At 37.8% G+C, this 26,458-nt stretch overlaps 3 protein-coding genes across 4 annotated transcripts; 1 reads left to right on the top strand and 2 right to left on the bottom strand.

The window, feature by feature from the left end:
- Positions 1-2,566: 2,566 nt before the first annotated feature.
- Positions 2,567-13,889, bottom strand: LOC149102347 (uncharacterized). 2 transcript variants are annotated; one of them, XM_089275432.1, is made up of 4 exons: positions 13,659-13,889; positions 4,376-4,548; positions 3,612-3,690; positions 2,567-2,977 (listed from the first exon to the last, which is right to left on the bottom strand). In XM_089275432.1, the coding sequence occupies exons 2-4, from the start codon at positions 4,520-4,522 to the stop codon at positions 2,766-2,768; spliced, it is 438 nt and encodes a 145-aa protein (XP_089131558.1). In that variant the 5' UTR covers positions 4,523-4,548; positions 13,659-13,889; the 3' UTR covers positions 2,567-2,765. The 2 variants fall into 2 exon arrangements, with proteins under 2 accessions (XP_089131558.1, XP_089131557.1); XM_089275431.1 differs by lacking the exon at positions 13,659-13,889 and adding an exon at positions 4,797-4,947.
- Positions 13,890-17,119: 3,230 nt separating this feature from the next.
- On the top strand, positions 17,120-18,400 carry LOC110064341 (histamine H2 receptor-like). The gene has a single exon (XM_020771384.2). It carries the CDS (start codon positions 17,207-17,209, stop codon positions 18,254-18,256), a length of 1,050 nt encoding a protein of 349 aa, XP_020627043.2. The 5' UTR covers positions 17,120-17,206; the 3' UTR covers positions 18,257-18,400.
- Positions 18,401-18,587: 187 nt separating this feature from the next.
- On the bottom strand, positions 18,588-26,441 carry LOC110064274 (uncharacterized). The gene is made up of 10 exons (XM_020771307.2): positions 26,383-26,441; positions 25,384-25,456; positions 24,480-24,559; positions 22,677-22,723; positions 22,236-22,306; positions 21,680-21,722; positions 21,136-21,201; positions 20,449-20,495; positions 19,390-19,577; positions 18,588-18,913 (listed from the first exon to the last, which is right to left on the bottom strand). Exons 1-9 carry the CDS (start codon positions 26,402-26,404, stop codon positions 19,391-19,393), a joined length of 636 nt encoding a protein of 211 aa, XP_020626966.2. The 5' UTR covers positions 26,405-26,441; the 3' UTR covers positions 18,588-18,913; position 19,390.
- Positions 26,442-26,458: the final 17 nt, after the last annotated feature.

The raw sequence follows: 26,458 nt of genomic DNA, 5'->3' as shown, positions 1-26,458 counted from the left end.
CTGATGGAAACGTCTATGAGTCCTATGTCTTAAATGATAAAACCACTGCCGGTTATCTAGAACAGATCGGGCCTTGTATAATCTAAGGCAAGCGGTCTAAGGGTGAAAGACCTCGCGAACGACCATTGGCTCGCTTCAGTGGCGAGTTCAAAACATGATGGGTGCATTTTAAGAGGAATACCCCGGGGGACTCTCATATAAAACGGACGGGGCTGCTCATCGGAGATTTTGAAAAGAGCCCGTAAGAGTTTTTTCTTCAAATTTTTTCGTTTTCTTCGTTTCTTGTCACTCACATTTTACCCGTCGAAGACTGTAGATCAGGGAGTCGAAAGCTTGTATTTTTTTAATCGTTTCAGCCAGAGATCGTTCAATAAAATTTTTACCACATAGCATTTTTTGTTGGAAAATGTAAGGTAAGATAGGTAAGAATTTTTTCCCACATCCTCCCTAAAAAAGGCTCATGTTCACTTCGGGCCCCCTAACCTCTTCCCCCCCCCCCCCCCACCCCTTCATCTTCACATACCCCCCTCAACGCCAACTACAAAAACCTTTTGTGCTAAAAAGGAAAGGAAAGTTGTTAAGGTGGTTGAGGTGTTTCAAAGGGGTGGATGCTCACCTTGCTAGTAATAAATTCTTGATAGAAAAACGACAAATAAACCAAAAGGAGACAAATGGATTTTTTCAGGCTTCGTTTACAACAATCTGTGAGATTTTTGAAAACAAAACTGACCCAGATTAAATGTATGTCAAACCCAATAATCACGCGTGAAATGAAGATCCATTTTAACCCTGAGTTTATTCGAGCTTATAGAAGCAGTTCTAGTAGTTCTACTACAGGTTTAATGCTAAATTTCTCCACAAAAGTTTACGGTGTAAATTGAGAGAAAATCTTGTTTGAGTTTCTACTTTTCTCTGCGTTGTTGATACTAACTTTTTCTATGCCTTAGCTGTTCCTGTGGTGCTTAGATTTGCTTGATCGAAACGCTTTAGTAGGCTTTTTGGAGGACAACACAGCCGCCGCAAAACCAGCAATCGAACAAACGCTTTTTGCGTCGTCGGGAAACTGTCTGATGGGCAGAGGAGCCCTCAGACTCCTTGAAATGAATCTCCAGTCCTACCCTGCACGTCCCCATGTTATCCAGGTGCCATAATTTAACTTCGTTTTTAAACGTGTTCTCTCCATCTTTCCCGAGAAGTACAACTTGTATTTTTAATGATATTTTTCGCTGCAATCTATCTTATTTTCTTTGTCCTAATCTCTACTCTATTCAGCACGCAGTACAACATGTACTGTTAGTGATATTTTTCGCTGCAGTCCCATAATGTTATTTTCTGTGTCTTAATCTCGTACTCTATTCAGCACACAGTACAACATGTATTTATAGTGATATTTTTCAGTGCAGTCTATCTTATTTTCTGTGTTCTAATCTCGTACTCTATTCAGCGCACAGTACAACATGTATTTTTAGTGATATTTTTCGCTGCAGTCCCATGATGTTATTTTCTGTGTCCTAATCTCGTACTCTATTCAGCACACAGTACAACATGTATTTATAGTGATATTTTTCAGTGCAGTCTATCTTATTTTCTGTGTTTTAATCTCGTACTCTATTCAGCGCACAGTACAACATGTATTTACAGTGATATTTTTCGCTGCAGTCTATCTTGTTTTCTAAGTTCTTGTCTCATACTCTATTCAGCGCGCAGTACAACATGTATTTACAGTGACATTTTACGCTGCAGTCTATCTTGTTTTCTAAGTTCGTCTCGTACTCTATTCAGCACGCAGTACAACATGTATTTTCAGTGATGTTTTTCGCTGCAGTCTATCTTGTTTTCTAAGTTCTTGTCTCGTACTCTATTCAGCACGCAGTACAACATGTATTTTCAGTGACATTTTTCGCTGCAGTCTATCTTGTTTTCTAAGTTCTTGTCTCGTGCTCTATTCAGCACGCAGTACATGTATTTACAGTGATATTTTTCGCTGCAGTCTATCTTGTTTTCCGAGTCCTAGTCTCGTAGTCTATTCAGCACACAGTAAAACATATATTTGTAGCGATATTTTTCGCTGCAGTTTATCTTGTTCTCCAAGTCCCAGTACAACATGTACAACATGTATTTACAGTGATATTTTTCGCTGCAGTCTATCTTGTTTTCTGACTGCTAGTCTCGTAGTCTATTCCGCACGCAGTAAAACGTGTATTTTTAGTGACATTGCGCTGCAGTCTATCTTGTTTTCTGAGAACTTTTCGCTATCTTCATCCCTAAAAAGAGCTCATCTTCACTTCGCGCCCTTTAACCCCTTCCTCCCCCAACATCAGCACACTGCAGAAACATTTTGTAGTAAAAAGGGAAGACCCATCGTAAAGTAGGTTTAGGTGTTTTAAAGGGGTGGATGCTCTCTTTGCCAGTAATTGTTGATAGAAAAACGACAAATAAACCAAAAGGGCAATAGGAGACCCATGCAATTTTCAGGTTTCTTTTATAACAATCTGTGGGATTTTTTAAAACAAAATTAATTCAAACTAAATGTGAGCCAACCCAATAATCACGCGTGAAATGAAGATCCACTTTAACCCTGAGTTTATTCGAGCTTAGAAGCAGTTCTACAACAGTTTTAATGCTTAATTTCTCCATAAAAGTTTACGGCGTAAAATTGAGAGAAAATCTTTTTTGAGTTTCTACTTTTCTCTGCGTTGTCGATACTAACGGTTTCTATGCAATAGCTGTTCCTTTGGTGCTTAGGGTTGTCTGATCGAAACGCTTTATCGGGCTGTTTGGACGACCACACAACCTTCGCACCACCAGCAATCGAACCAACGCTTCTTGCGTCGTCGGGAAACTTTCTTATCGGCAGAGCAGCCCTCAGACTCCTTGAAATGAATCTCCATTCCTACCCTGCACATCCCCATGTTATTCAGGTGCCTGAATTTAACTTCCTTTTTAAACGTGTTCTGTTCATCTTTCCCAAGAACGCCTGGTAAGGGTGGAAAAATATAATGTTATCACACCGACCTACATGATTTCACAACAATCGAATATTTTCTGTTGACCAGTACCCAGTTTATTTCCGATCTACAGGGATCAAGTAAATTATTCCTATGGAAAAATGACCCGGCTACAGTTTTGTAAAAGGCCAACTCAAACTTCTCTCAATCTCTGTGTGTGAAGTATTGCATCTGTCAACATGAACTCACATTGATCTTGGACTTTCAATCATGATCCAGTTGTCTAATACCACTAATCATGCATGATAGAACATGGCAAATAATTGCACAGCACGCACCTACGGTCCTCTGTCTCACTACTATTAAGGTTTGCAACCGAGTCCCATGCACTCTTACGGTGTTTTTATTTTTATTTATTATTATTTTTTTTTATTTTATTTTGTTTTGTTTTGTTTTGTTTTGTTTTGTTTTGTTTTATTTTATTTTATTTTTTGCTTTGTTCTGTTTCTTTCCTTGTCTACTTCAGGCAACTAGAGAAAAGCAACATTGAGTGGAAGGTTTTATTTTTCATAACACATTCCAGAGTGAAGTTAATTTCCATAATTACAATCACGTTATCATTTATCAAGATCATTCACTCAGTTTGTAGCTAGCTCTTTTTACCTGGTAACAAATTGTCCAATTCTTGTTCAACTGTCTTGATTTGGGTGCAGTTGACTACCTTGTAGAAGAAGTACGCTTTCTGGAAGAGAAAAAACATAGGACATGGCCTTTTTTCAAAACTTCGAACGTAGTAAGTTAACAACGAAATAATACAATTACAATAACACTAAATAAGGAAATGAGACGATTGTACCCTTTTTTTATAGCAATATTGTTTTCCCGGCCGAGGCTGAATATTGTCATTTTTCTGCCGATTTAAGACTGAAAATATTCTTGTGAATATTCTTCGATTATAGCGTATTACATTTCTGTTTCGGAATGTATTTGATGCCTGGATGGCGTTAAAGTAATTTTGAAGTCAGCCTATATGACGCACATAACCTCTTGCAGAAATGCCTACCAGCATCGAACACACGGCTAGTGCTGTTTTTGTTGCATTTTGGCTAGTTTTGCCTTTGAAAGAAAAGAAGAATTTTAAACGGTTTAGTTAAAACATATAATTGTATTGTATTTACAAATTTTCAACGCACAAAATTATCTTCTTTTCAAAATCTCGGCCTCCAGTTTATTCTTAAAACATTCTTAAAATTTCGCAAATTTCAGCCTCGATTTCTTACTAGAAATATTCTTATAAGAAAGAAAGAGTGTAATTTTAGAAATTCACGCATCGTGTTATGGATATTGATTTGAAAGAACACATTACTGACAAGCTTAGCCATTTCACATTCATGTCGTACAAATCACACACAGAATTGCAATAATACCTCGTATTGTAGTTTGCCATTATCAGAATTCTGCCTCTGCTTCATGGTAACTTCCTTTTTGTATCCATGACCCGTGAGGTCTGCCTTCTTTAGCATTGCATGCATCTCAGAATCAGAGACTCGAAAGTTTGGATTGAAAACCTTCATTTGCAAGAATTCGTCTGTCTTCGCATCTGTGATTACAAACAAAATGACGAAAAACGTTATTTTCTTTCGGCCCTTTTTTGAGCCCGCTTTTCTTGACAAACAAGAAGGACTGCCAAAACGGCTGGAACCTACTCTTCCCCTGGATAAAGAGACTATGTCGATGGCTTCTCTTTTTCAGGAGTAGTTTTGTTTGCGTTTGTGATTTTACCAGGACTTTGCTAAAAACGGCGCATGTAGAAAAAGGAGAATTAAAATTAACTTCGAGTTAACTTACTGACAACGGTGGACTGAAGAAAAAATAAGCCTACTAGGACTGAGGTCAACTGACAAATCATCTTCATCTGGAATTGAAATTCAAAACGTATTCCTTGACACACTCTTCTTTGGCACAAATGGAATTTGACAAACAAGTCAATTTGCAGCCACAAAGACAGAGGTAATATATTTGAACAGCGATGAATATTTTAAAAATGTTTTTAATAACAAGAAAACCTTCGAGTAACTTGATACAGCCTCAAGGCACAAGACACAACAACCTATTGTCTCTATTGTTTTTCACTCTCGACACTGTTTCGCTTCTGAGGCCTTCGAAAACATTCAATTAATGTATAGCACAAAATACTGTAAATGTTTCCTTTCATGATTAAAACGGGAATAATAGAAGTATATCCTCCCCGAAAGCATGTCTTTTTCGATCGAAACAGCGAAAAGTTTCAAGACCTGAGTCAGGTGGAGAGAAAAACAAATGCTTCGTGTCATTTTTTTTCTTTTTTCCTTTTTTTTTTTTTTTCCTCTCTCTCTCTCTCTCTCTCTCTCTCTCTCTCTCTCTCTCTCTCTCTCTCTCTCTCTCTCTCTCTCTCTCTCTCTCTCTCTCTCTCTCTCTCTCTCTCTCTCTCTCTCTCTCTCTCTCTCTCTCTCTCTCTCTCCCTTTCTCTCTCTCTCTTTCTTGGAAAGGCACATTCCAATAAGAGGTCGTTAACCAAATGTTGCGAAAGGACTGACGAGTGACGACGGGCAACGTAGAATTTCACCCGTACGACCTTCACAAAAAAAATCGGACAGCTTGTTTGGCATACTGTATATATTATTAGGAAAGAGCGGCTAAATAAGACCTCAAATTAGGTCAACAATTTCGCCCTGTAACTTAGCTTGAGCAGCGTAATTGCTTGTGCTGGACATTTAAACAATTGAAGATCGAAAAATATATTTCGAGTTTATATTTTCTGTATTTTGGACCTAGAAATTTTCAATCAGGATGTTCACAGCTTCTCGGCCAGCCACTGGAACTGCGGAGTACAATAGCTTACAATGTAGGAATATTTGAAGTCACTGTAAATAATTGGCGGCTTTAAATAAAAGAAAATTGGTATAAATATAAAAGTTGTTGCTTCTGTTAGTACACAATGTTCTGAAAATTAATAAACGTCAATATACAAAGTTTCTTTTAACGAAAGATCAGCAAATATTTGCATAATGAAAAAGCGCACTGTCGCATACTAAGTTTAGTTTCACTCAATGCTAAAGAAACGTTAACCAGTAAAATCATACAATCCCAATCGGGCCAAAGCGTTTACCGGGTAAACGCTTTGGCCCGATTGGGATTGTATTAAACATAACTGAAAGGTTGAATTTAATTTGAATTTACATACCTTTCTAAAAAAGATAAAAACAAAACACAAGCAGCAAACATTCGTTGAAAACCATATATTTGCGACACCCTTAGTACTGATTTGTATGTCAACCTTTTCTTCATCTGAGCTCATAATATCGCAGTAACGTGAAAGGAATTTTGATGGAGGAGCCGTTTCAGTCAGTAAAACTCATTCCGTTATTCAGTTAACTTGATGAGCAAGTCAAAGATTATTGATCAATCAAATGGTTTCAACTAAAATAAAGTGACACTTTGACCACCAAACTTTCTGATCAAACTCCTTTGTATTGGCAATCATCGAGAAATTCTTTTTTTATTTACTCAATTTTTATTCCATATGAAAGAGCAGAAATTTTTTGGTCTGGAAGTTGTTTTTACTGTAACTCAACCAGGTATGACGAACACGAAATTCACTTCGATTCGGGTTTATAACAATTTGCATAAATTTAGGATAAATAACCTATTTCGTGACCGATGGCAAGCTTTCGCTGAAAAATATATAACTTTGTCAAAATCTACATTGTTTTACACACATCCTCTAAACAAATAGTCGATCAGAAGCTTTAGGTTCATGTTAACCTGCTTAAAGTGCACATAACACCGCGAGGCGTTACATATCAGGCCACACAAATTATGAAAACTCGTTACAGCTGAACGACTCAAAACAGAAGCATTTAATGGTTTTATACGCTTCTGCTCAAAATTGTAACTCAAATAAATAATGGCCTCTATTTTTCCATGTGAACCGAAAAAATATATGTGCAATTTTAACCAATGAAATGCGACTGAATTAATCAAAAGGTGTTTTTAAAACTACCCTGCAAACTGAAAACAGGCAACCACCGAAATTGTCCTTTTTCAACGGTGGGTGACAACTTTTGCAACTCTGGTTCTGTCAACAGAAACCCTTGGCCTAATTTGTTAAGATTCTTAGATATTATTCAATTATTAACGATCTAGTCGTGTTCAGTTTTTGAAACACGCTCAGCAATACAGGTTTTATTACTTCTTGAAGGGTAGTAAAGGTAACAAATAAAATTTGTACTGATTTTTCGCGCCACTCAAATACAATGCTTGTATAAAATCAGCTACTTATCAGAGGTATGACGAACACAGAATTTAGTTCGAGTTCACCATTCTGAACAAAGCGGTGATCATGAAGCCCAAACGTTAGTTAGCTCAGCAGCGAATCAGCTGAATTTCGACGGAGAACATGTGTCACTACTGAACTTCATCAACATGACTGAAAACAAACGGAAAACTTTGTCGGCTATTCCATATCTTAAAAAACAACGTTTGTTTTCTTAACCAAAAAAAGCCATCGTGTCAATTTTAATTTGTTCGAATGACTGTTGGGGTTTATCTGTAAAGAGGGCTTACTAAGCTATGGTGCGCACCGAGTCGACAAAAATGGTCAAGAAATATCAACGCAATACTATATTTGAGTCGTCACTTCTATTTACCCAAGGTTTCTTCTAGATAAAGTAAAATGAAAACTTCCAGTGTCCTCTTTTCAATTTTTTTAGTCTCAAATGTCAATGGCGTAAGATTTTAATATTCCCGGCTAGTTAGAATTATTTTTTACTCCGAACTATATTTCTTCCACATATCAGAAAATTCGTCTATACACTGCAGCATCTTTTTAGTATAATGCATTAAAAACGTCATACTGTGATTTTCTTTTCTTTTTGCGATTTACCTCTACTCTTTAACACTTCTGGAAAGAGTTACATTTTCAAATTCAACATTGGAGCCACATGTAATGTTCATCAAAACCGTGTTCATCACGTATGACTGCACTTAAATATAAATCCGAAAATATCAATTCATAGTTGCTTGCTCAGAGTGGTAAAGAATGTTTCGTGTCTTTCTTAAAAAGATAGACTGACAAAACACAAACAGCAAACATGCGTTGAAAAAGGGCTTTTTTCGTATGAATTCATAATATCGTAGTTAACAAAAATGAATTTTGATGGAGGGGTCGCTTTAGTCAGTAAAACTCGTTTTCCTTTATTCGCTTAGCTTGATGACCACGTCAAAGATTATTAATCAATCAATATGTCTCAACTAAAATGAAGTGCTACTTTGACCACCAAACTTTCGGATGTGTCGACTAATAAATTCCTTTGGGGCGGCAAAAAGATCGATAAATTATTTTTTTTATTAACTCAATTTTTATTTCATATGAAAAAGTAGATATTTTTGGTCTAGAAGTTGTGTTTACTGTGAACTCACCCAGGTATGACGAACAAGAAATCTACTTCGATTCGAGTTAATAAAAATTTGAATAAATTTAAGATAAACAATCTATTTCACAACCGTTGGTATGATTTTGCTGAAATCATATTTATAACTGTCAAATTCTACGTTGTTTTACTCACATCTTTTAACAAATAGTCGGGAGCTTTAGGTTTATATTCCTGACCTGCTTGCATTCTACATAGCACCGCGTAACCTTGTGGAAGACGTTACATATCAGGCTATACCCCACGACTGTTGTTAAGTTATCTCTTCCTTTCTCGGAAAAAAAAGCAAATCCTTGCGAATAAGACTAAATCTAACAACTGTAATCTCTTCAACAGAGAAATGGTTCAAATAGCTAAGCTCTAAAAATAATATTCAAAATATGATACGAGTAAGGATACAAATACCAAAACTTCCATCCGTGGGGAAAATGAAGTATACCCATGACAGACCAAAGCCTCAAAATTATCACTTGAATAGAATGCCTTTTAATTTTCCATATAAACCGAAAGAACGTATGTGCAATTTTAAACGATGAAAAGCGAATTAATGAAAAGGTGTTTTTAATACAGCCCTGCAAATTGAAAACAGGCAAACCACCGAAATTCTGACAAAAGACAAATAGATCAAACAGGGTGACAAATTATTGTGCAACTCCAGTTCTGTCAACAGAAAACCTTGGCCTAATTTGTTAAATAAGATCCTTAAATATTATTCAATTAACAACGACCTAGTCGTGCTTTTTGAAACATGCTCAGCAATATCGGTTTTAATACTTTTTGAACGGCGGTAAAATGCAATAAATAAAATTTACATTGATTTTTCATTTCACTCAAATAGAATGCGTATTATAAAATCAGCTAGGTATCAGGGGTATGACGAACACAAAATTTAGTTCGAGTTCAACATTCTGAGCAAAGCGGTAAGGCCCAAACATTAGTGAGCCCGGAACCGAGTCAGCTGAAGTTCAACAGAGAAAATGTGTCACTAACGTCATCAACATGACTAAAGATAAACGGAAAACTTTTTCGGCTGTCAAACTAGGCAGTTTTATCATAAGGGATGTTTTTCTCTTATTATCGGTTTTGGTCATTTCACAACCATTCTTTATATATGTGCTAAAAAAGAAAACAGCAAACAGCAAACAGCAAACATTCGTTGAAAAATCACAAATTTGCGGCGACACTCTTACGTGCTGATCGGTATGTCAGTACCTTTTTTCATATGACCTCACAATATTCCAAAGGAGTTTTGATGTAGGGGGCCGCTTTAGTCAGTAGAACTCGTTTTCCTTTATTCGCTTAACTTGATGACCAAGTCAAAGACTCAAGTGAATATATGAAAGACGTTTATGAGTGTATAACTGGGATGATCAATCATGTCTTCCAGTCAAAGATTACAGGTATTATTCAATCAATATGTCTCAACTAAAATAAAGTGCCACTTTGACCATTAAATTTTCTGATGTGACTATTCACAAACTCCTTTGTAACGGCAAACATCGATAAATATTTTTTCATTTCCTCAGTGTTTATTTCATTTGAAAAAGCAGACAATTTTTGGTCTAGAAGATGTGTTTACTGTAAATTCAACCAGGTATGACGAACACGAAATTCACTTCGATTCGAGTTAATAACAATTTGAATAAATTTAACATAAATAACCTATTTCGTGACCGTTGGCAAGCTTTCCCTGAAAAAATTTATAACTTTTTCAAAATCTACGTAGTTTTACACACATCTCTTAAACAAATAGTTCATCAGGAGCTTTAGGTTTATATCAACCTGCTTGCATTCTACGTAACACCGCGTAACCTTAGGGCCGGAAGGCGCTACATATCAGGCCATGCCGCACGGCTGAGTTATCTTTTCCTTCCTGGGAAAAAATCAAATCTTTGCCAACTCGACTAATAAACTAACAACTACAGAGAAATGGTTCAAAATGTTAAGCTCTAAAAATAATATTCACAATATAGTACGAGTATATGGAAACCGAAATCATCACAACTCCGATCAAGGGCAAATTAAGAAAACTCGTGATAGACGAACGCCTCTGAACTCGAATACTGTGCCATTTATTTTTCCATATAAACCGAAAAAATATACGAGCATTTTTAAACGATGAAATGAGAATTACTGAAAATGTGTTTTTATAACTGAAAACAGGCAAACAACAGAAATTTTTACTTGGCAACTCTACTTAGGTCAGCAGGAAACCTTGGCCTAAATCATACATGTTGGGCTTCTAAAATATTATTCAATTATCAACGATCGAGTCGAAGCAGTAGTTTACCCATCAGCCTACCAGTTGTTTTAGTCCTCTGGAAACATTTAAGGCACAGTTTTGATAGGGACAACAGTATATTTGAAGCAAATATATGTGTGCACGTGGTTGTAAATAAAGAAAAATTTAAACCATAAGCGAATCCAGTGGTGACTGATCCAAAAAAATATTTTTTCAGTATTTTTTGGGATGCATTGCATGTCGAGTTTTGGTAGGTTTTATCTTTTACAAAACAATACATTTTACATTTTCATTTGTGAGAAATAACCCCGATGGCCTGGGTGTGATAAAATAAAGAGGCTTCGAGGAGAGTCACCGCGCGCGATCGCAAATCAGTTAACGCTTTGTGTTGACTGTTGATCTCTAGGAGTAGTGCACTTATAGTTATTTAATCATGAACAAGAAATGTTTTTCAAAGATACGCTATTGTTCCTTGTGAAATAAGCGCAAATGGCCAAAATTTGTTATCAACTGAACTTGTTAAAAATGTGACTAAACTAGTTTCTCCCTCCCTTCAGAAATGCCGTTTGAATCAGTCGGCGTTAAAGATGGCTTGTTACGTCCAGTGTATTTTGGGCGGGCCTTGTTCAATTCGGTTTGCTACCTAAAAACGAGAAATTTCCATTATATGGGGGACCTCCTTAACAATAAGAGAGATGGGATGACAACTGATGGACTTCTTTTGCAATCCTAGAATTCGGACACCTTTTTCGTCGCTATTTGGAAAGAAATATAACGATGCGCAATCAGTGAACGGTTTTAGAAACATGCTCAACCAAATAGTTTTTAACTTGAAGAGCAGTAACAAATAAAATTTGTACTGATTTCTCATTCCACTCAATTAGCATGTGAGTTATAAAATCGGCCAGCTAGCAGAGGTACGCCGAACACAATTTTTTATTTAGTTCAAGTTCAACATTCTGAACAAAACGGTAAGGTAAATAAGCTAATTCATGGTTTTAAAGAGAATAAAACAATTCACAGAACTTGCCACTGAAAACTAAGTTTCCTTGAGCAAATTATGTTGCTACTAAATAAACAATAATCGCATTTACCAAGAAATCTAATGGCGTTGCAACTGGCACATACTATCAAGTCGCAGTGATTTATTTATTTACTTCTTTTTCTTTTCTTTTTTTTTTTTGTTTTGTTTTTTTTTGTTTTTGTTTTTCATGCTGGCAAACTGTAAAATTATACTGATTTCAAAATAAGTGTCATCGGCCCTGATCTCGTCATTAGATCTGCTTCTTGAAAATGAGACCACGAAAGAGACTCGAACGCGTGGCGTAGAGATAGACATATCAACAGTCTACTTTTAACTTTGAGAATGTGGTGGGATTTTTTGGCTACGTTTCTTTGAAATGATTCAGACTTGTACCAGTGATCAAGATCAGTCAGTTGGATCATGGTACACCAAAGGAATCGATGAATCCGTGCCCAGAGTGGATTCGTCGCCGGTTCATTTATATGCTGCATGATCTGAATGTTCTTGGATCATCCCAAAGAGACGCACCCCTAGATTCCTTCGATCAAATGATATCAACCGTATTTTTAACACTTTTTTAACCTAGCACGGATAACCTAACACGGATAACGGTCATTAACAAGACGTTTTATTTAAAACTAGCAAATTTTCGCCAGTTGTCGCTCATTACGCGGTGGACATTTGTCGCTCCAAAATGACCAGTTTATCAGCCAAGCATGACAAACACGAAAGTGCAATCAAAATAAATAAGCTAACTTTCAAACAAGCTGCTGAACTTGAAAACGCTTGAAAAGATGTTCTATGGCACAAAATATAGCCTATACTAAACATCCACTGCGAAACATCGTGTATTTTGTTAGTCTAATATAGTCTGAATTTTTTCTATACACGAAAAGATATCTGCTTCGAATTCGTTAACTAACCAAAATAAAAATTGCAAGTGCTAAAATGTCAGTAATTCGCCATCCAGATCAACTACATTTAACTGCAAAATTACAAGCAATAAAAGCCACTTTCCAAACTGAAAACCTGCCTAACGTGCCATCGACTAGCACAGCAGACAAATGGCCCAAGTACAGCACTGAATCAGCCGAATTTTAACGGAAAAAATGCCAATAACCTCATCAACCTAACTGAAATTTAGCCCACTTCCTTCCTTCACTTCAATGCGATTTCGAGATGATTTGAATACTAACTCCCCAAGAGACCAAAAGTTGATTCAGCACTTTTGTCTAAAGAGAGTCCGAAATTTTCTTGGAGAAAATTGAATCTGAAAAGAAATTAAATCGAAAGCCAGACATTTTAATGTGGCAACAGTTTCAGGTGGTTAAACTCAAACAAACTTCAGGTATTCTAGATTAATATATTTCATCATCGAAGCTAAAGATATATTTCAAAAACTTGGCAAAACGAAAAATTGGGTTTTTTCCGAGCCAACAAACGGCTAAAAGTTAAACCAACAAATTACTGGCAATTACATAATCCAACTGAATAAAACCACCGAGATCAGTTTGAACTCCATCCTACGACTGCACAGAAAGGGCCTAAAATTGTTACACTAGGTGGCGACAAATTTTGGCTTTGTCCGAAACTAGGTCAGTTAAGCTCGGTAAAAGACGAATGCTCCGGAATTCTTATGCTTAACGGCGTCCCTACAATGCAAACAACTGACATATAACTGAGAATTGGTGTCGATATGAACTTCCGCCATCTATCCTCAACATTGCTCCTTTAAAAAGAAGCCGAAATGTTAAGAACGAGAATAGAAACATCGCCAAATTGTTCAGAAGCACTGCCTTAGTGGATATGTTAAGTACAGTGCTACAGTAACAGTGTTTTGAAAATATGATTTAAGACTTCCTAACCTGCGAAAGCAGACGTATTTCCGACTGTCACTCGGTTCCGCCGAAAATGGATTGAGAACAATTGACAGAAGAGTCACCGACTGTGCGAGACAAACAGTAAAGACATACCTGAGTATACAACATCACTTCCAGCACCACGGTCGCTGCGCGATGGACGACGTTAAGATGGATTTGAAACATGTCTATCGAACTTAGAGGCTTGACAACTCGAACATAAAACTCTTCCTACAGTTTTCAACACTGACATTACTGTAGACGCTAATTCTTTTTGGAGATTAGACCGCTTAACACACGAAGTTTGTTTGCCAACGAATGTAGATCACTATTGACAATAATTAAACTTTACACAAATACTATTCACTCCAAGCATAAACAAATTAAAGAGTCTGTGACCGAATTTGCATTTCATTTCTATCACGTCTTCTTAATGCTTAATTAATTAGTAAACTGAATTCTCTAAACTTGCAACAGGAAGTGTAAAATTTCAATTTGTGTAAGCGAAAATCAAGTTTCGTGAGAATAAAACTTTCAAATCTACCACTTCGATTATATTATCTTCAATTTTTAACTTTTCAGGTCCAAGTACAAACATTTACTCTTATTAACGTCAGTTACAAGTGTCAGTATTTATCTTCTTGAGTGCATGATACTGTCAGGAGAAATTTGACTTCGATCACCCTAGGATTAACAGTTGGACGCACACGTCAATTACGACACAACAGATATTTTGACTAGTAGTGTCTACGCGTCTGTAATCATTTACAAAATTACCATCAAACAACTCTCAACTTGCATTAAGTTTCTTGCCGTCCTTCAAACAAGTTAAAAATTTAGCAGTTCATTTCTTTTGGGGGGGATACACGAGACAATACTCCGACGGTACTATTGAAAAAATAAATTAGTCATCTACTCATAAAAGGTTCATTCAAAACGGTACCTAAATTGTTGAACAATTGCATTTTATGAGGTGATAAAATTAATCGTTGAGACAATGAGAACTCAGAAAAGAAGGAAACCAAGCTATTAAGGAACCGAGAAGTGGAAGGCGAGCATAGTCCTGAAAAATGTCTATTGATTATCGTCGAGGTTCACACAACCAAGAGAGAGAGACTTGCACTTTCAAATGTGTGATTTGTAAGGCGACACTTTTCCTGAGAATCTGTACACACATTTTAAAAAGGTTAATGGCGCTAAAGGCGTTTCGATTCCGCCAGCGCGAGAGATATCGCTCGATAGACTGCTGATCTAACGAAGAAATCAATAAAATCACGATAGAAGAAGGGATAGCGCATATAGCTGAAGTATTAGAGTCATCTCGTGTTATCGCGAAAATCTTGCTTTGTTTCATTGTCAGTTCGTTGATTTACAGGACTTCTGATATCCTTACAACAAGCAAAGATGGGTATATGATAAACAATGGTCGTTACGCGGGGATGCAAAAGACTATTCCAGAATAAACTCTTCTCACTCCACCGTTTTTGTGACCGTTTTTGTACATATTCCTGGTAACGTGTCATTCGGTACCCAGGGTTGTCAGGGTTACAAGACTAAACGAAACGAAGGACTCTGGGCACGAAAGGAGAAGCTCGCTGGATAAGGGTAACGCGGGCTCTAGAAAGATCATTTGCGGGCATGCACAGATACTTCCCATCGTTTCCAGACTCTCGTTCTTCCCGTCCAACTGGACTGCGACAGCTGCCACATAAAAGAAAACTTGTTATTCATTGTTTTCTTTCAACAAACACGAGTTAGCACTGTCTGTCTGATGTTTGGCCACCTTGTCAAATTCAATGTTTTTGAATTGCTTGTTCGCTTTTCCACTTTTTCGTAAAACTCTGTGGATTTCTCAAGTTTAGCTCCTGAAGGGTCAGAGGGTCTGGGTACGACATAAACTACGAACCGATACCTCAGTACAGTTACTGTGCGACCAACTTCAAGAAGCAAACGTGTTTACCCACAAAATTACGGGAAAAGGGAAAGAAAAACTATTAGCGTGTGTTTGTTGAAAAGAATGGGGGGCTTATCTTAAGGAGAGCTTGCAAGCGGAAGGTGTATTTTAGGTGCAGAGTAAGTAGCTTTCTCTGTCTGGGGCGCAATTTTGGCTAATTATTTGTTATTGACTCCTTTCCCTGCAATATCCTATAGCTGAAAGACATCTACCAAGAATCATTTTCGTTTATTTGCTCTATCGAAAGACGACGTACATTTTCTACCGGAAAAATATTTCAAACCACAATTGAGAAAAAGAAAAACAAATGGCTTCACGTGACTCCCAAACCGCACGCTTCTGGCCTCACAAATTAAAAAAAGTGGCGCTATTTTATTTTTGTTCTTGGGTGAGGCTTTATACCGTGGGGAGGGAGGAGTTTATAGCATCCTTTTTAAAAAAAAAAAAACGTGTTAATTGATTCGTTAACGAGATATTTTTGGGGGCGAATGACAAGAAAACCCTTGTTGAAAAAGCAAACAGAGCACAGCTGCATTCAGCCGTTTATTTGATAGCTGTGCGCTTTTATCTTCATAATCAAAGAAGACGAACCAAAGTTTTCATATGATTACATTCGGCTCCTTTGGTTGAAAAAGAAAATGACTTGTGGTACGCAATGATTAACATAATATTTTCCCTAAAAATTGGTTTAAATTCCCTCAAGCTTACCCAGAAGCTTGAAAAAGGAGTTTTAGTAATTTAAATATTCGTGGCTTTTTAAAAACATTGGAATACCTAGATGATGAAGTATAATATTTCATTCTAAAATGTGTTTTAACTTTTAACGGATGTCTTGTATACGATGTTTGCTGTCACATGGACTTAATGCCAATTTAAATTGGCTGGTAGGCCATTTTCAATTTTACAACAACTAACAAATTAAGTCTGAAGAGTAAACTCTCAAAATACCCACGGATAGGAAGTTATGGTCCTTACACGAGAGGAAACTGCAGCCATTCCAACCTTAATTGATTCAAGGAAATTTTTAATTGAACCAAAAAAAGGAATTATGGCCCACGTATACAGCGATTTAGCGCCAAACTGTCTTAAAAGCACTATCAAGCGCTACACTGATCCATATTCATATAATAAAATAAGCGCTACTATTCAGCCGAACTGATCTTGAACACGTTTTTGAACAAGAGGAGACCTAGCCTATGGAAATGACAAAGTTGATACGATCTGTTTACAGATTCACCAAACGATAGTCTGTCGGTAAAGTTACTAGTAAAAGCTTTTAAATGACAGTTTTTTGAGAGAACGTATGTGTTAAAACGGTCAGTAATGATTATGCTTTCATGTAGTGATGGTCACGAAATCGGCTTTTAGAGTACGTGCTGTTCAGACGATTTGTTTAAAACGTTTAACATGAAAAATTGGAAATGCCCCAGGGGGGATTACATGGAACATGTTTTAAGCCTTGAAGATTGTATCCGGAGTAAAACCTGCTTTGAAGAAAGGCTTATAACGACCAAAATCTGAGTCACTTGCGAAAACTCGCTTATAACGGAAGCTGGATGTCAGGAGAACAGTTTGTTATATTCACTCACTAAACGCACAGCCCTCCGAATACAAAGGCAACAACACATTTGACGCAGTCTTCAGAGACCTCTCGCGACTAGCATAACATTTAATCGCTACAATAGTCGATGATAAAAGTTGCGACGACATGTTTGAGATGGAAGTTAAAGATGATTGCGCGGCGGTGCCAGCGTCCACAACTCTGTCTCTCTTCACCGCCGCAGTGTCCGGTGTTGTAGCGCTTGTGACTGTTCCTTGTAACATCTTGGTGTGTCTGGTCATTCTAAGAAGCCCGCCCAGATTAAAAAAACTCCGCACGCCTTTCACCTACTTCATACTGAACCTCGCTCTGACAGATCTTCTCGTCGGAGCAGCCACGGAGCCGATTTCAGTGGTGTATCACCTCATGGAAGCGAGGTCTGTTTCTTCGCCAAGTTTAGTCAGGCTTTTACAAGTGCTCTACTTTCTCACATGCACGGTTTCCGTGTTAAGCATTTTGGCATTAACCCTAGAGCGATTCTATGCCATTTCTAAACCCTTCAAGTACAGGCAGAGTGTGACAAACTCTAGAGTACTTCTGGCGTCGGGTATGATATGGATTTTGTCGCCCGGGTTTATAACGCCGTACTTTGTGATGGGCTATCGTGTTTTTTCGTTGGTGTTCGCCAATGTCGTGATCTTAATTACATTGTGTACTGTGATTTACGCTTATTTCAAGATTATCAAGACGATTCAACGCAGGAAAAACATTCGCCAGGACAGCTTACAGGGGCTGTTTATTGCCAACCGACAAGTGACGCTGTACGAAGAAAAACTGACCCGAACGTTTACTTCGATTCTGATTCTGTTTGCAATTTGCTACGTGACACCATGCCTCTTAATTTATACAATGAATTTATGCACCAAGTGCTCTTGTAATACTATCCATTGGTTGCGGGACTCGACGTTTTTAGCGGTGACTTGCAATTCTGCCATCAACCCATTCCTATACGCTTGGCGCCTTCCCAGCTTTCGCCACGCGCTGAGGATTTTGATGCCCGGATGCAGGTGTCACGTAACACTGGATAGGGACACCACACAAGGAGTTGTTTACTCACTCCAGAAACCTTCCAACTGCACTATCGTCTTCGAGATTGCAGAAATAGAGAAAAGAAACTTGCGCGCTCCAAAACCGAGGCTTTCTACTTCTCCCCTGTAAAGTCTTTCCATTTCATATGGAATCCAACACTGATGTTAAACTCTCAGTACATTGCCATAAAACTCTTATGGAAAATGCATCCATCGTTTAGCACAATGTTAACAGTGCGGTTGGAACTAAAACAGTCGAAAATATGCGACCCGGATGCGCAGCAAAGTCGGGATTCGTGCGATCTTGACACAAGAGCCCAACTGTCAAGCGCAACACTGTTGCTTTCTCATCTTACGCTGTGAAAGCATCAAATTTAGCATGAGAGATTAACCGTTTTAAGGCAAAGGCCTGTTTGAAAAGCGAAATTACTGTCGTTTCGTTTCTTCTGGAAGACTCATGATACAGTTCATTATTTATTGTAACACTTCTTTTTCCACAGATTGAGACACTTAGCTCGCGCAACTGTAACTGGTCATTCACGAGTTACAAGTTTTTTTCCCATTACAATACGCCCGACATTATCAGGAAGCGATTTTTTTTTTTCAACACAACATCCTTAACATGGAAATTACAGGAGGGAATGACTACAATACTTTACAAAATCAGCAAGGTCTTTGATACGCTTTGTTAGTAACTGACCACAAGTGCTTGTATTTACAATACAAAAAAATATTTGAAAAACTGACGGTCGCGTAGTACAGGATCAATTTGATTCCAAAACGTCGCCTGTAATAACAAAAAAATAAAAATAAATGAAAATTATGGCGCTTTTCGAAAAATTAAGTCTAATTTTATTTTATGTTTATTTCTGCGTAATCCTCCATTCTCACAACCATCCGTGTCTCTCTCTGAATTACTGGTTTCTTGTTGACGTATTGGGATTAATATAAAACAGACTAAGACGATTTGAATAATAACGGGAGGGAGAACCAGGACATAAAATTGACAAGGGTGATCTTTGAAAATTTTGAAAGGGCCCCGCGAGGCACCAAAATAGCGTCTTTATGGACACAGCATTAGTTCATTTTCACCCCCTAAGAACCACTTCTTACCGACAACTTGTTTCTGTCGTACATGTATATGTAAACACTATTATGTGGGAATCTCGCCTTCCCCCATCGTCTTTCCCTCCAGGGTTGCTCACTAGCACAGCTGTACAAGCCAGCGATTGTACTGCTACCACTGTAAACACTTCTACACACCTCACTTTCGGTACCACATCCTGATGGGCTTACTACGGCGAATCTTCTTCTGCAGCTGCAGGACTCCATACAGCAGTGCCTCGGCTGTAGGAGGGCAGCCTGGGACATAGATATCTACTGGAACAATCCTGTCACAGCCGCGGACTACTGCGTAGGAGTAGTGATAATAGCCTCCGCCATTAGCGCAACTGATGAGACCAAAATAGGAGCATGAAATATGTCAGTAATAAATATATGTACAATCAACTCTCTTAAGCAGACACCATTGAAAAGTGGACAGTTGTTTCTCTATACAGTTACTAAATATTTAAGGGGGAAGCCTCTCTGAATTGGACAGCTTGAGCCACACGGCCCACTCTTAGAGAAAGTTGACGGTTGGCCTGTCTCATTGAAATTTTTCAATTGGTCCACAAAGCAACGTATTAAAGATGGGGACACGACAATTTGCCCCTATTTTTTATGCATTCTGCTATCAAGGAAACTCACGGTGTCTCAAAATGAACTGGGCAATATGCTGCATACTGATTTTATATTGCCATGCGGTGGCCTCATGGTTAGTGCGCTCGTCTCCGGGTTCGAGCCCTGGCCGGGGACATTGTGTTGTGTTCTTGGGTAAGACACACTCACAGTGCCTCTCTCCACCCAGGTGTATAAATGGGTACCGGCAAACTTAATGCTGGGGGACTAGCATCCCATCCAGGGGGGAGTAGAAATACTCCTAGTCGCTTCATGCTACAGAAACCGGGATAAGGCTCGCATGCAGACTTTACCTATGATAGTATGGAAACTTTCAGGGACCTGTTTTTGAAAGGTTATTCTTCCTGGAAAATTTACATGTAAATCAACGATTACTTGTTTACATTTTACATTTACAATTTTCAGCCAGTTTAAGACACCGCATACAGTATGTACACTGTACGATGAAACAAATCAAAGTAAATGACAGCTACTGTAAAAACAGGTGGAAACACAGAGATCATACAGCTGCAGAGGTTTAGCATACATGTAGTTGGAAAACTTTCTCCAGTAAAACACAAAATGTACATGAAGACTATATACCTTCCCATGGAGATAACCCAGCGTGGTTCAGGCATCTGGTCATATACCTAAATGTACAAAATTTGGGTTAAATGCTGCTCACTGAGATTCTTGCAAAAGGACATTAAAATCACACTTTGGAGAAACCAGCACACACTGCTGAAGCTTATCATGCTTTCTGTACCATGAGCTAAAAGTACTGTCATTAGCCCTGGATGGGAAACTGGTTTTATGTTAAGTTCGGATACAAGCACTGAGAGAGTGTCTTGTCCGAGACCTTCCTCAGCTAGCCCTTGAAGTTTTTAATCCAGAGTCCAACACACTACCTGTCTCTAAAATCAACAAGGGTCTTGTGGATATCAGCAAACTGAGAATTTTGGAATGCATTAAGATAATTTTTATTATCTAGCCAGAAACTGATTAATGTCACAGGACTGTTGATAAAAAGTCCTTTGCAAAGTTGCCTTTGCAGCTTTTCTTTATCAGTTAGTACAGGGAAGTTTAAGGGTTACAATGACTAAAATGGAGACCTGTACTTTTTCTTCAGTCCAGGGGAATTAAAATGACACTCACAAGAGGGCAAACCCTTGACAGCACTTGTACAAGAGAGGAAGCATTGTTATGCAAAATCAAATTTAATGAACTGCTTTTACATTGTAAGCATATCACCTTCCATTGATACAATGAGTTACCACACTGCTCCCTTACCTTTCTCAAAGCTGGGGCCATTTTGTTAGTCAGAGTTCCAGCCACAATCATCACATCAGCTTGGCGCTAAACAAAGCAAAAGTTTGAAATAAATATGTATAAGTACTAAGCATCCACAAAGAGACTGAATTTTTACAGTAATAATTATTGTAAAAATTACATGTGAATGTGGATGCCTGGTACAGTACAACCATAAAATATTGTTTATGGCTGTTTTGATTAAATACGATATAGAGAACCACTTTCAAAGAAACATGAACGCCAGTACATGATGTTTCGGTGTTATCTTGTCGCCATTGTCAAATGCAGATTTTAAGTCACATGGATTGGATATACATACATGAATATTATTTAGGACTCTTTCACACCTAAACTAATATATATCCAAACTGGGCTACTTAAAAATCTGCATAATTTTGATAATGGTGACAAGATGATGCCCAAACATTTTGTACTAGCATTTATAGATATTATGAACAGGATGCACACAACATATGATAACTTATGTATTCTTACGTGTACATGTCAAATACAATGTACTTACAGGGCTTGCTCTAAACACAACACCAAACCTGTCCATGTCATATCTATGAAAAAAGAGAAAGAAAAAAGTTGCACATATATATGCAAAAACTTGGTTATTGTACTTTTCAACTTATGGTTTGTGAACTAAGAGTAAAAATCTTTACCAAAACTAGAACACAAGGGCCTCGGTCAGGGCTCTAACACTAGCACAAACAGCACTAAGGTTGGAGGAACAAGAATCAGATGATGGTACATTCTAGGGTCCAAGAATGGATTTAACATGCAGTTTTTCATCTTTAAGCTATACAGAAATGGATTGTATCATGATGACATGACAACTTTCTAAGTATTCTCAGGGTGGAGGTTGCTAATCTTTGACTGGATAGGAATAATTGATTCAACATGATTATCAATATTTGTCAAACCCAGCATTTATTTTCCTGACTTCTCCAGTACAGGTTTGTGAACATACAAATATTTAGTTTCTGTGCTGGCTGTTCATCTTTCCTTTAGCAGTTTGTTGATGAGTTCCAATAGCACTTATCATATAAAAGTTGAAGTTATTTAGGCTGTACCTTGGTGCAGCAAAGTGCATCATTTCAACTGCACAACAGGCAAGACCAAATGTCATCGGCCACAAAGAGCCCTTCAAAAAAAAACAGAAAGTAACTTTTAAATACTGTCTTATTCATGACCTTCACAATGTACTTGTTAGTGTAATGACTAGATACATTTACATAGAGCTGCACCAAAAATATTGAATGAAAACCCTTTCAAATAAATATCTGCCTTGACTCAACTGAAGTGAAACAAAAGCCAAGTCCACAAGGCCAAATTTCAATGACAATGTCAACAGTAGCTTATCAAGAAAATATGGTATGAACATGCCTAAAAGGGGGTCTCGAAATTACCATAATTCTCATCCGAAAAATATGTTCCTTTGAAAAAAAAATTAGTAAGTACTAGCAAACTACATATATATCTACTAATTTGTGCTGTTGATTTTGACAGCTTACCCTGCGAGCCCAGTTCACTACGTCATCAACTCTGGCAATAACATATTCTGCAGAACACAACCAAAAACATGTATAATTATACTAGTAGAGTCACACTACATGTACATAACAATATTTCACATGTAAAATATACAGGTTATATGTAATTTCATACCTGTCGTACTGATTATTGCATCCGAGACTGGATTTAACTCAGATCTCAGAAGACATGGATTTGGATTACGAAAGCTAATAGAGCAAAAAACATTTGTCCTCGCTCTTAAGCCTGCGCCAGCATTTGCATGGCTACATGTAATTCCATGATTTAAAGATCTTTCACTACTAATTTTGTCACTTTTATTACAAGATTTAACAATGAAAACCCTATTTGCCACATGGACAGTATTATTACTGATAGAAAGTCATTTCTGAAATATTTCAGACATACACTGTAGTGCTGTGAATGAAAAATGCAATCATTAAAAAACTGCCTTGCAAAATGAAGGTTGAGTGCCAGAGACATCCAGGAGTTTCCACTACTGAAAGCCAGCTCCTAGATAGTGACCACTCCCATGTCTGGCAAATACAGTGATCCATCTACCTGCGCGTCCCGCGTCTCAGACTCCTAATTTTCCTAAAAGATGCACAAATTTCGTCCCAGATGCATCCCATTAGAGGCAAAAAAATTACCCTCTCTCTATTACAGTCATGACTTGATGACTTTTCTTCTCTATTTATGAAAAATCTCAAAATACGTATCAAAGTAAGCAATGCGTGATCGTAAAGCGAACGCCATTATGTTCTGGTCATTGCAGGCTCAATTTTAATGATCAGCGGTATTTTACAGAAGTGTATGGTTTTCGATTCCATACACGTGTTTTCTGTCTCTTCCTGCTTGCTTTCGTAAGACAGACATTGTTATTCCAGTTATATGGGACCGAAGAAAAAACTTAAGCCCCTGGAGGGGCAAACACAGCTCTCATTTGCAAAACGGCCTGAAGTGAGTAAACATCAAGAGCAAGAAACAGCAACTGCAGTAGAGGAGGATGATGCAAAAGCGAATGAAGACAATGAAGAATCAGCACAAGCAAAATCTGCGAAATCTAAGGAACAAAGATTTTTCGAGCTGTGGCTCAAAACATATTTGTGGCTGGTCTACGAGAAAAATGGAAATTATATGTATTGTAAAGTCTGCTTGGAGGCTAGGAAATCGGACGGAATGAGTAACGAAGCTTTCAAACACCACTCTAAATTGGCATGCTGGTCTCCTCGGACACAAGATGGCCCTCCAAGGTAAAAAAAGTAACTAACAAAATACAAAGCTCATTTAATTGATTGTGTTATTCATAGGTGCAACTTATATAATGATGAGTGTGGGACTAACACTCCTGTGTGTGGGTCTCACATGTTTTTGGTTGTGTGAGTCCCTGCACTCACTGATACATGTACCTTTTTCTAGATGGATCACTGAAATACTAACAACCCAGCAATGGGCCCCCACATGGAAGGGGAAAAACAGGCACCAAACACACTGATAAAACAGTGGGGAAAAAAAGGGAGGGAAACAGAGTGGTAGGTGGGTGGAACAGCTTCTGAGAGGAGCCTCCACACCCAAGAAATGATAATGCTCAAGAAAACGCTGACTACATGCAAACTGCTACAATGCCCTTTGGTCCAAGAACACAAGGAATCCTGCCACATGTGCATAGCAAGACAATGCTGACCACAAAGGTAAGACTTGAGCTCCTTGTTGTTAACTTTGTTAAATAGCATTGAAGTGCATTTAATACAATACCAAATTAATAACAAAAACTCTACATGTACCTGCAGCATTGTCCAACTTTCCTTTTGGCTTTGCAGAAAAACCAGTTGTTATACTCTGCTTTTTATTCACAACCACTAGTCTGTAGAAAGATGATAAAAATCTGATCATCGGAGGGATTTCAAGTTTAAGCTGAAGAGGACTACATGTAGCTGTCGCAAAGAGAGAGAGAGAGAGCTCTAGGACATCATGCCGCAACATCCGTGTAAAGCTAAGAAAGGTACAGTACATGTCAGTGTGGAAATACAGAAAAGTATTCTACTGTGTATGGAGAATGACTGAGCTCGATTCAGTAAAAACAAAGAAGAAAGTTTGACTGATTTTTATTCCAGTACAAATGACAACAGGGGGATACACAATGGAAAAAAATAACTAATTTATAGAATTTTTGTATTTCACATAAATTAAAAAATTACCAGCAAATAGGAGCATGGATTATTTGACAATGTGTAGTTCCAGAAAATATCCATGCCTCCCTCATGGAAGGGATTTTTTCTAAGACCCCCCACCCCTCTGGAAATTCCAATAAAGCTTCACACATTTCTTTAAATTTTTGGTCTTACAGAATCCCCCACCCCCCAGGGAAATTCCAATCCCTTCTGTGGGGGAGTAGGGATATTTTCTGGACCTGCACAATGCAGAGAACAAGCAAAACCAAACATTTCTGATTCTGTGATGAAACACTGTGTTACAACATGGAAGGTCCAGCAACTTAAACTTCAGGGATGAGGTAACAAGTCATACAAAAGATAACGTAAAGAATTTGGGATGTTTTAAAATATACTTATTCTGCCACTGAAAGCCAAAACCATGCCACTTCAGTTGTGAGCATCTGCATGTAAGAAATGTATTTCAACTTTGGAAAAATGTGACCTCTAAACTATAACCTTTCAATACCACACTTACCCTTGTGGGCCTGCCCTCCATAGCATTACACTGTTCAAGAATCCCTGGCTTAAAGCTGGCAAGCCACCGCGACCTGGCATGATAGAGAAGCAGGGATTCAGATACATGTACAGGTAAAAGAATTGCCTCGAGGACATCTTTTGCTAAAATAACAATGAATGGTGTATGGGATTGAAACAGTACTCTTTAAAGCTACGTAATTATACCCCATTTTGATAGCAAACATAAGCCCAGGGATTAATTTCTCCAAACGAAGAAAACATACACTGTATTCAGGCTCTAACAGCTACACTACAGCCTTCAAAACCAATAAAAACTTTAGAGATATGGTTTACAAACATCTACCCTGCACGACAAAAATTCCCTTCTCTTTAAAATCATTGAGAAACCAGATGTAAACTCTGCTCTAATGGCTCTACCACTTAATCAGCCACCTTCCACAGTCAAGGACAAATTAATTTTAAAAAGTAATGGTTTTTGACCAGTTTTAAGCAGATTAAAAGTTACACATGACAAATTGCGATTCAAAACACTGGCCATTTACGAGGTTTTCAATAATACCTACTTCCCTGTGCCTCACTGACATGGGTTTGTTATATATGCATCAAAAATTAGTTTGATATTTTAGCAGTGTTTTGACTCTCTTCCCATGCCAAGAAGGCACCAGAAAGCTGAAATATCGCGTAATATTTGGCTTTAAGGTATTCGAGCTGTGGTTAAAAACATAACATAAGCAAAAAGAGAGGAAAATATACCTAAATAAGTGGTCAGTAACTTAACTAAACGAGCATGTATGAACATACGTAACACATAAAATCTTACTGATAAAGAGCAGATCACATAGACCAGACAAAACATCGACTAAATCACCAGTAGCAGAATCAGAGTTCAGTATTAATACAAAAATTATTACATTAGCAACCAAATATTAAATTTTGTATCGTGGGAAATTGGAGCACATTTTAAAACCCAAAAACCAACGAACGCAACCCCACTTACCTCTCCACAGCGCGACCGCCATCTTGAATATTACATTACATAACAGCCTCGATTACAAGTAATGTCGTGTGAAGGA

Source organism: Orbicella faveolata, unplaced genomic scaffold, assembly GCF_042242905.1.
Source record: "Orbicella faveolata isolate gen_17 unplaced genomic scaffold, um_ofav_v1 contig_36, whole genome shotgun sequence".
Classification (NCBI taxonomy): domain Eukaryota; kingdom Metazoa; phylum Cnidaria; class Anthozoa; order Scleractinia; family Merulinidae; genus Orbicella; species Orbicella faveolata.
Note: the sequence above shows the minus strand (reverse complement) of the source record. Positions and strands in the feature narration are given on the sequence as shown.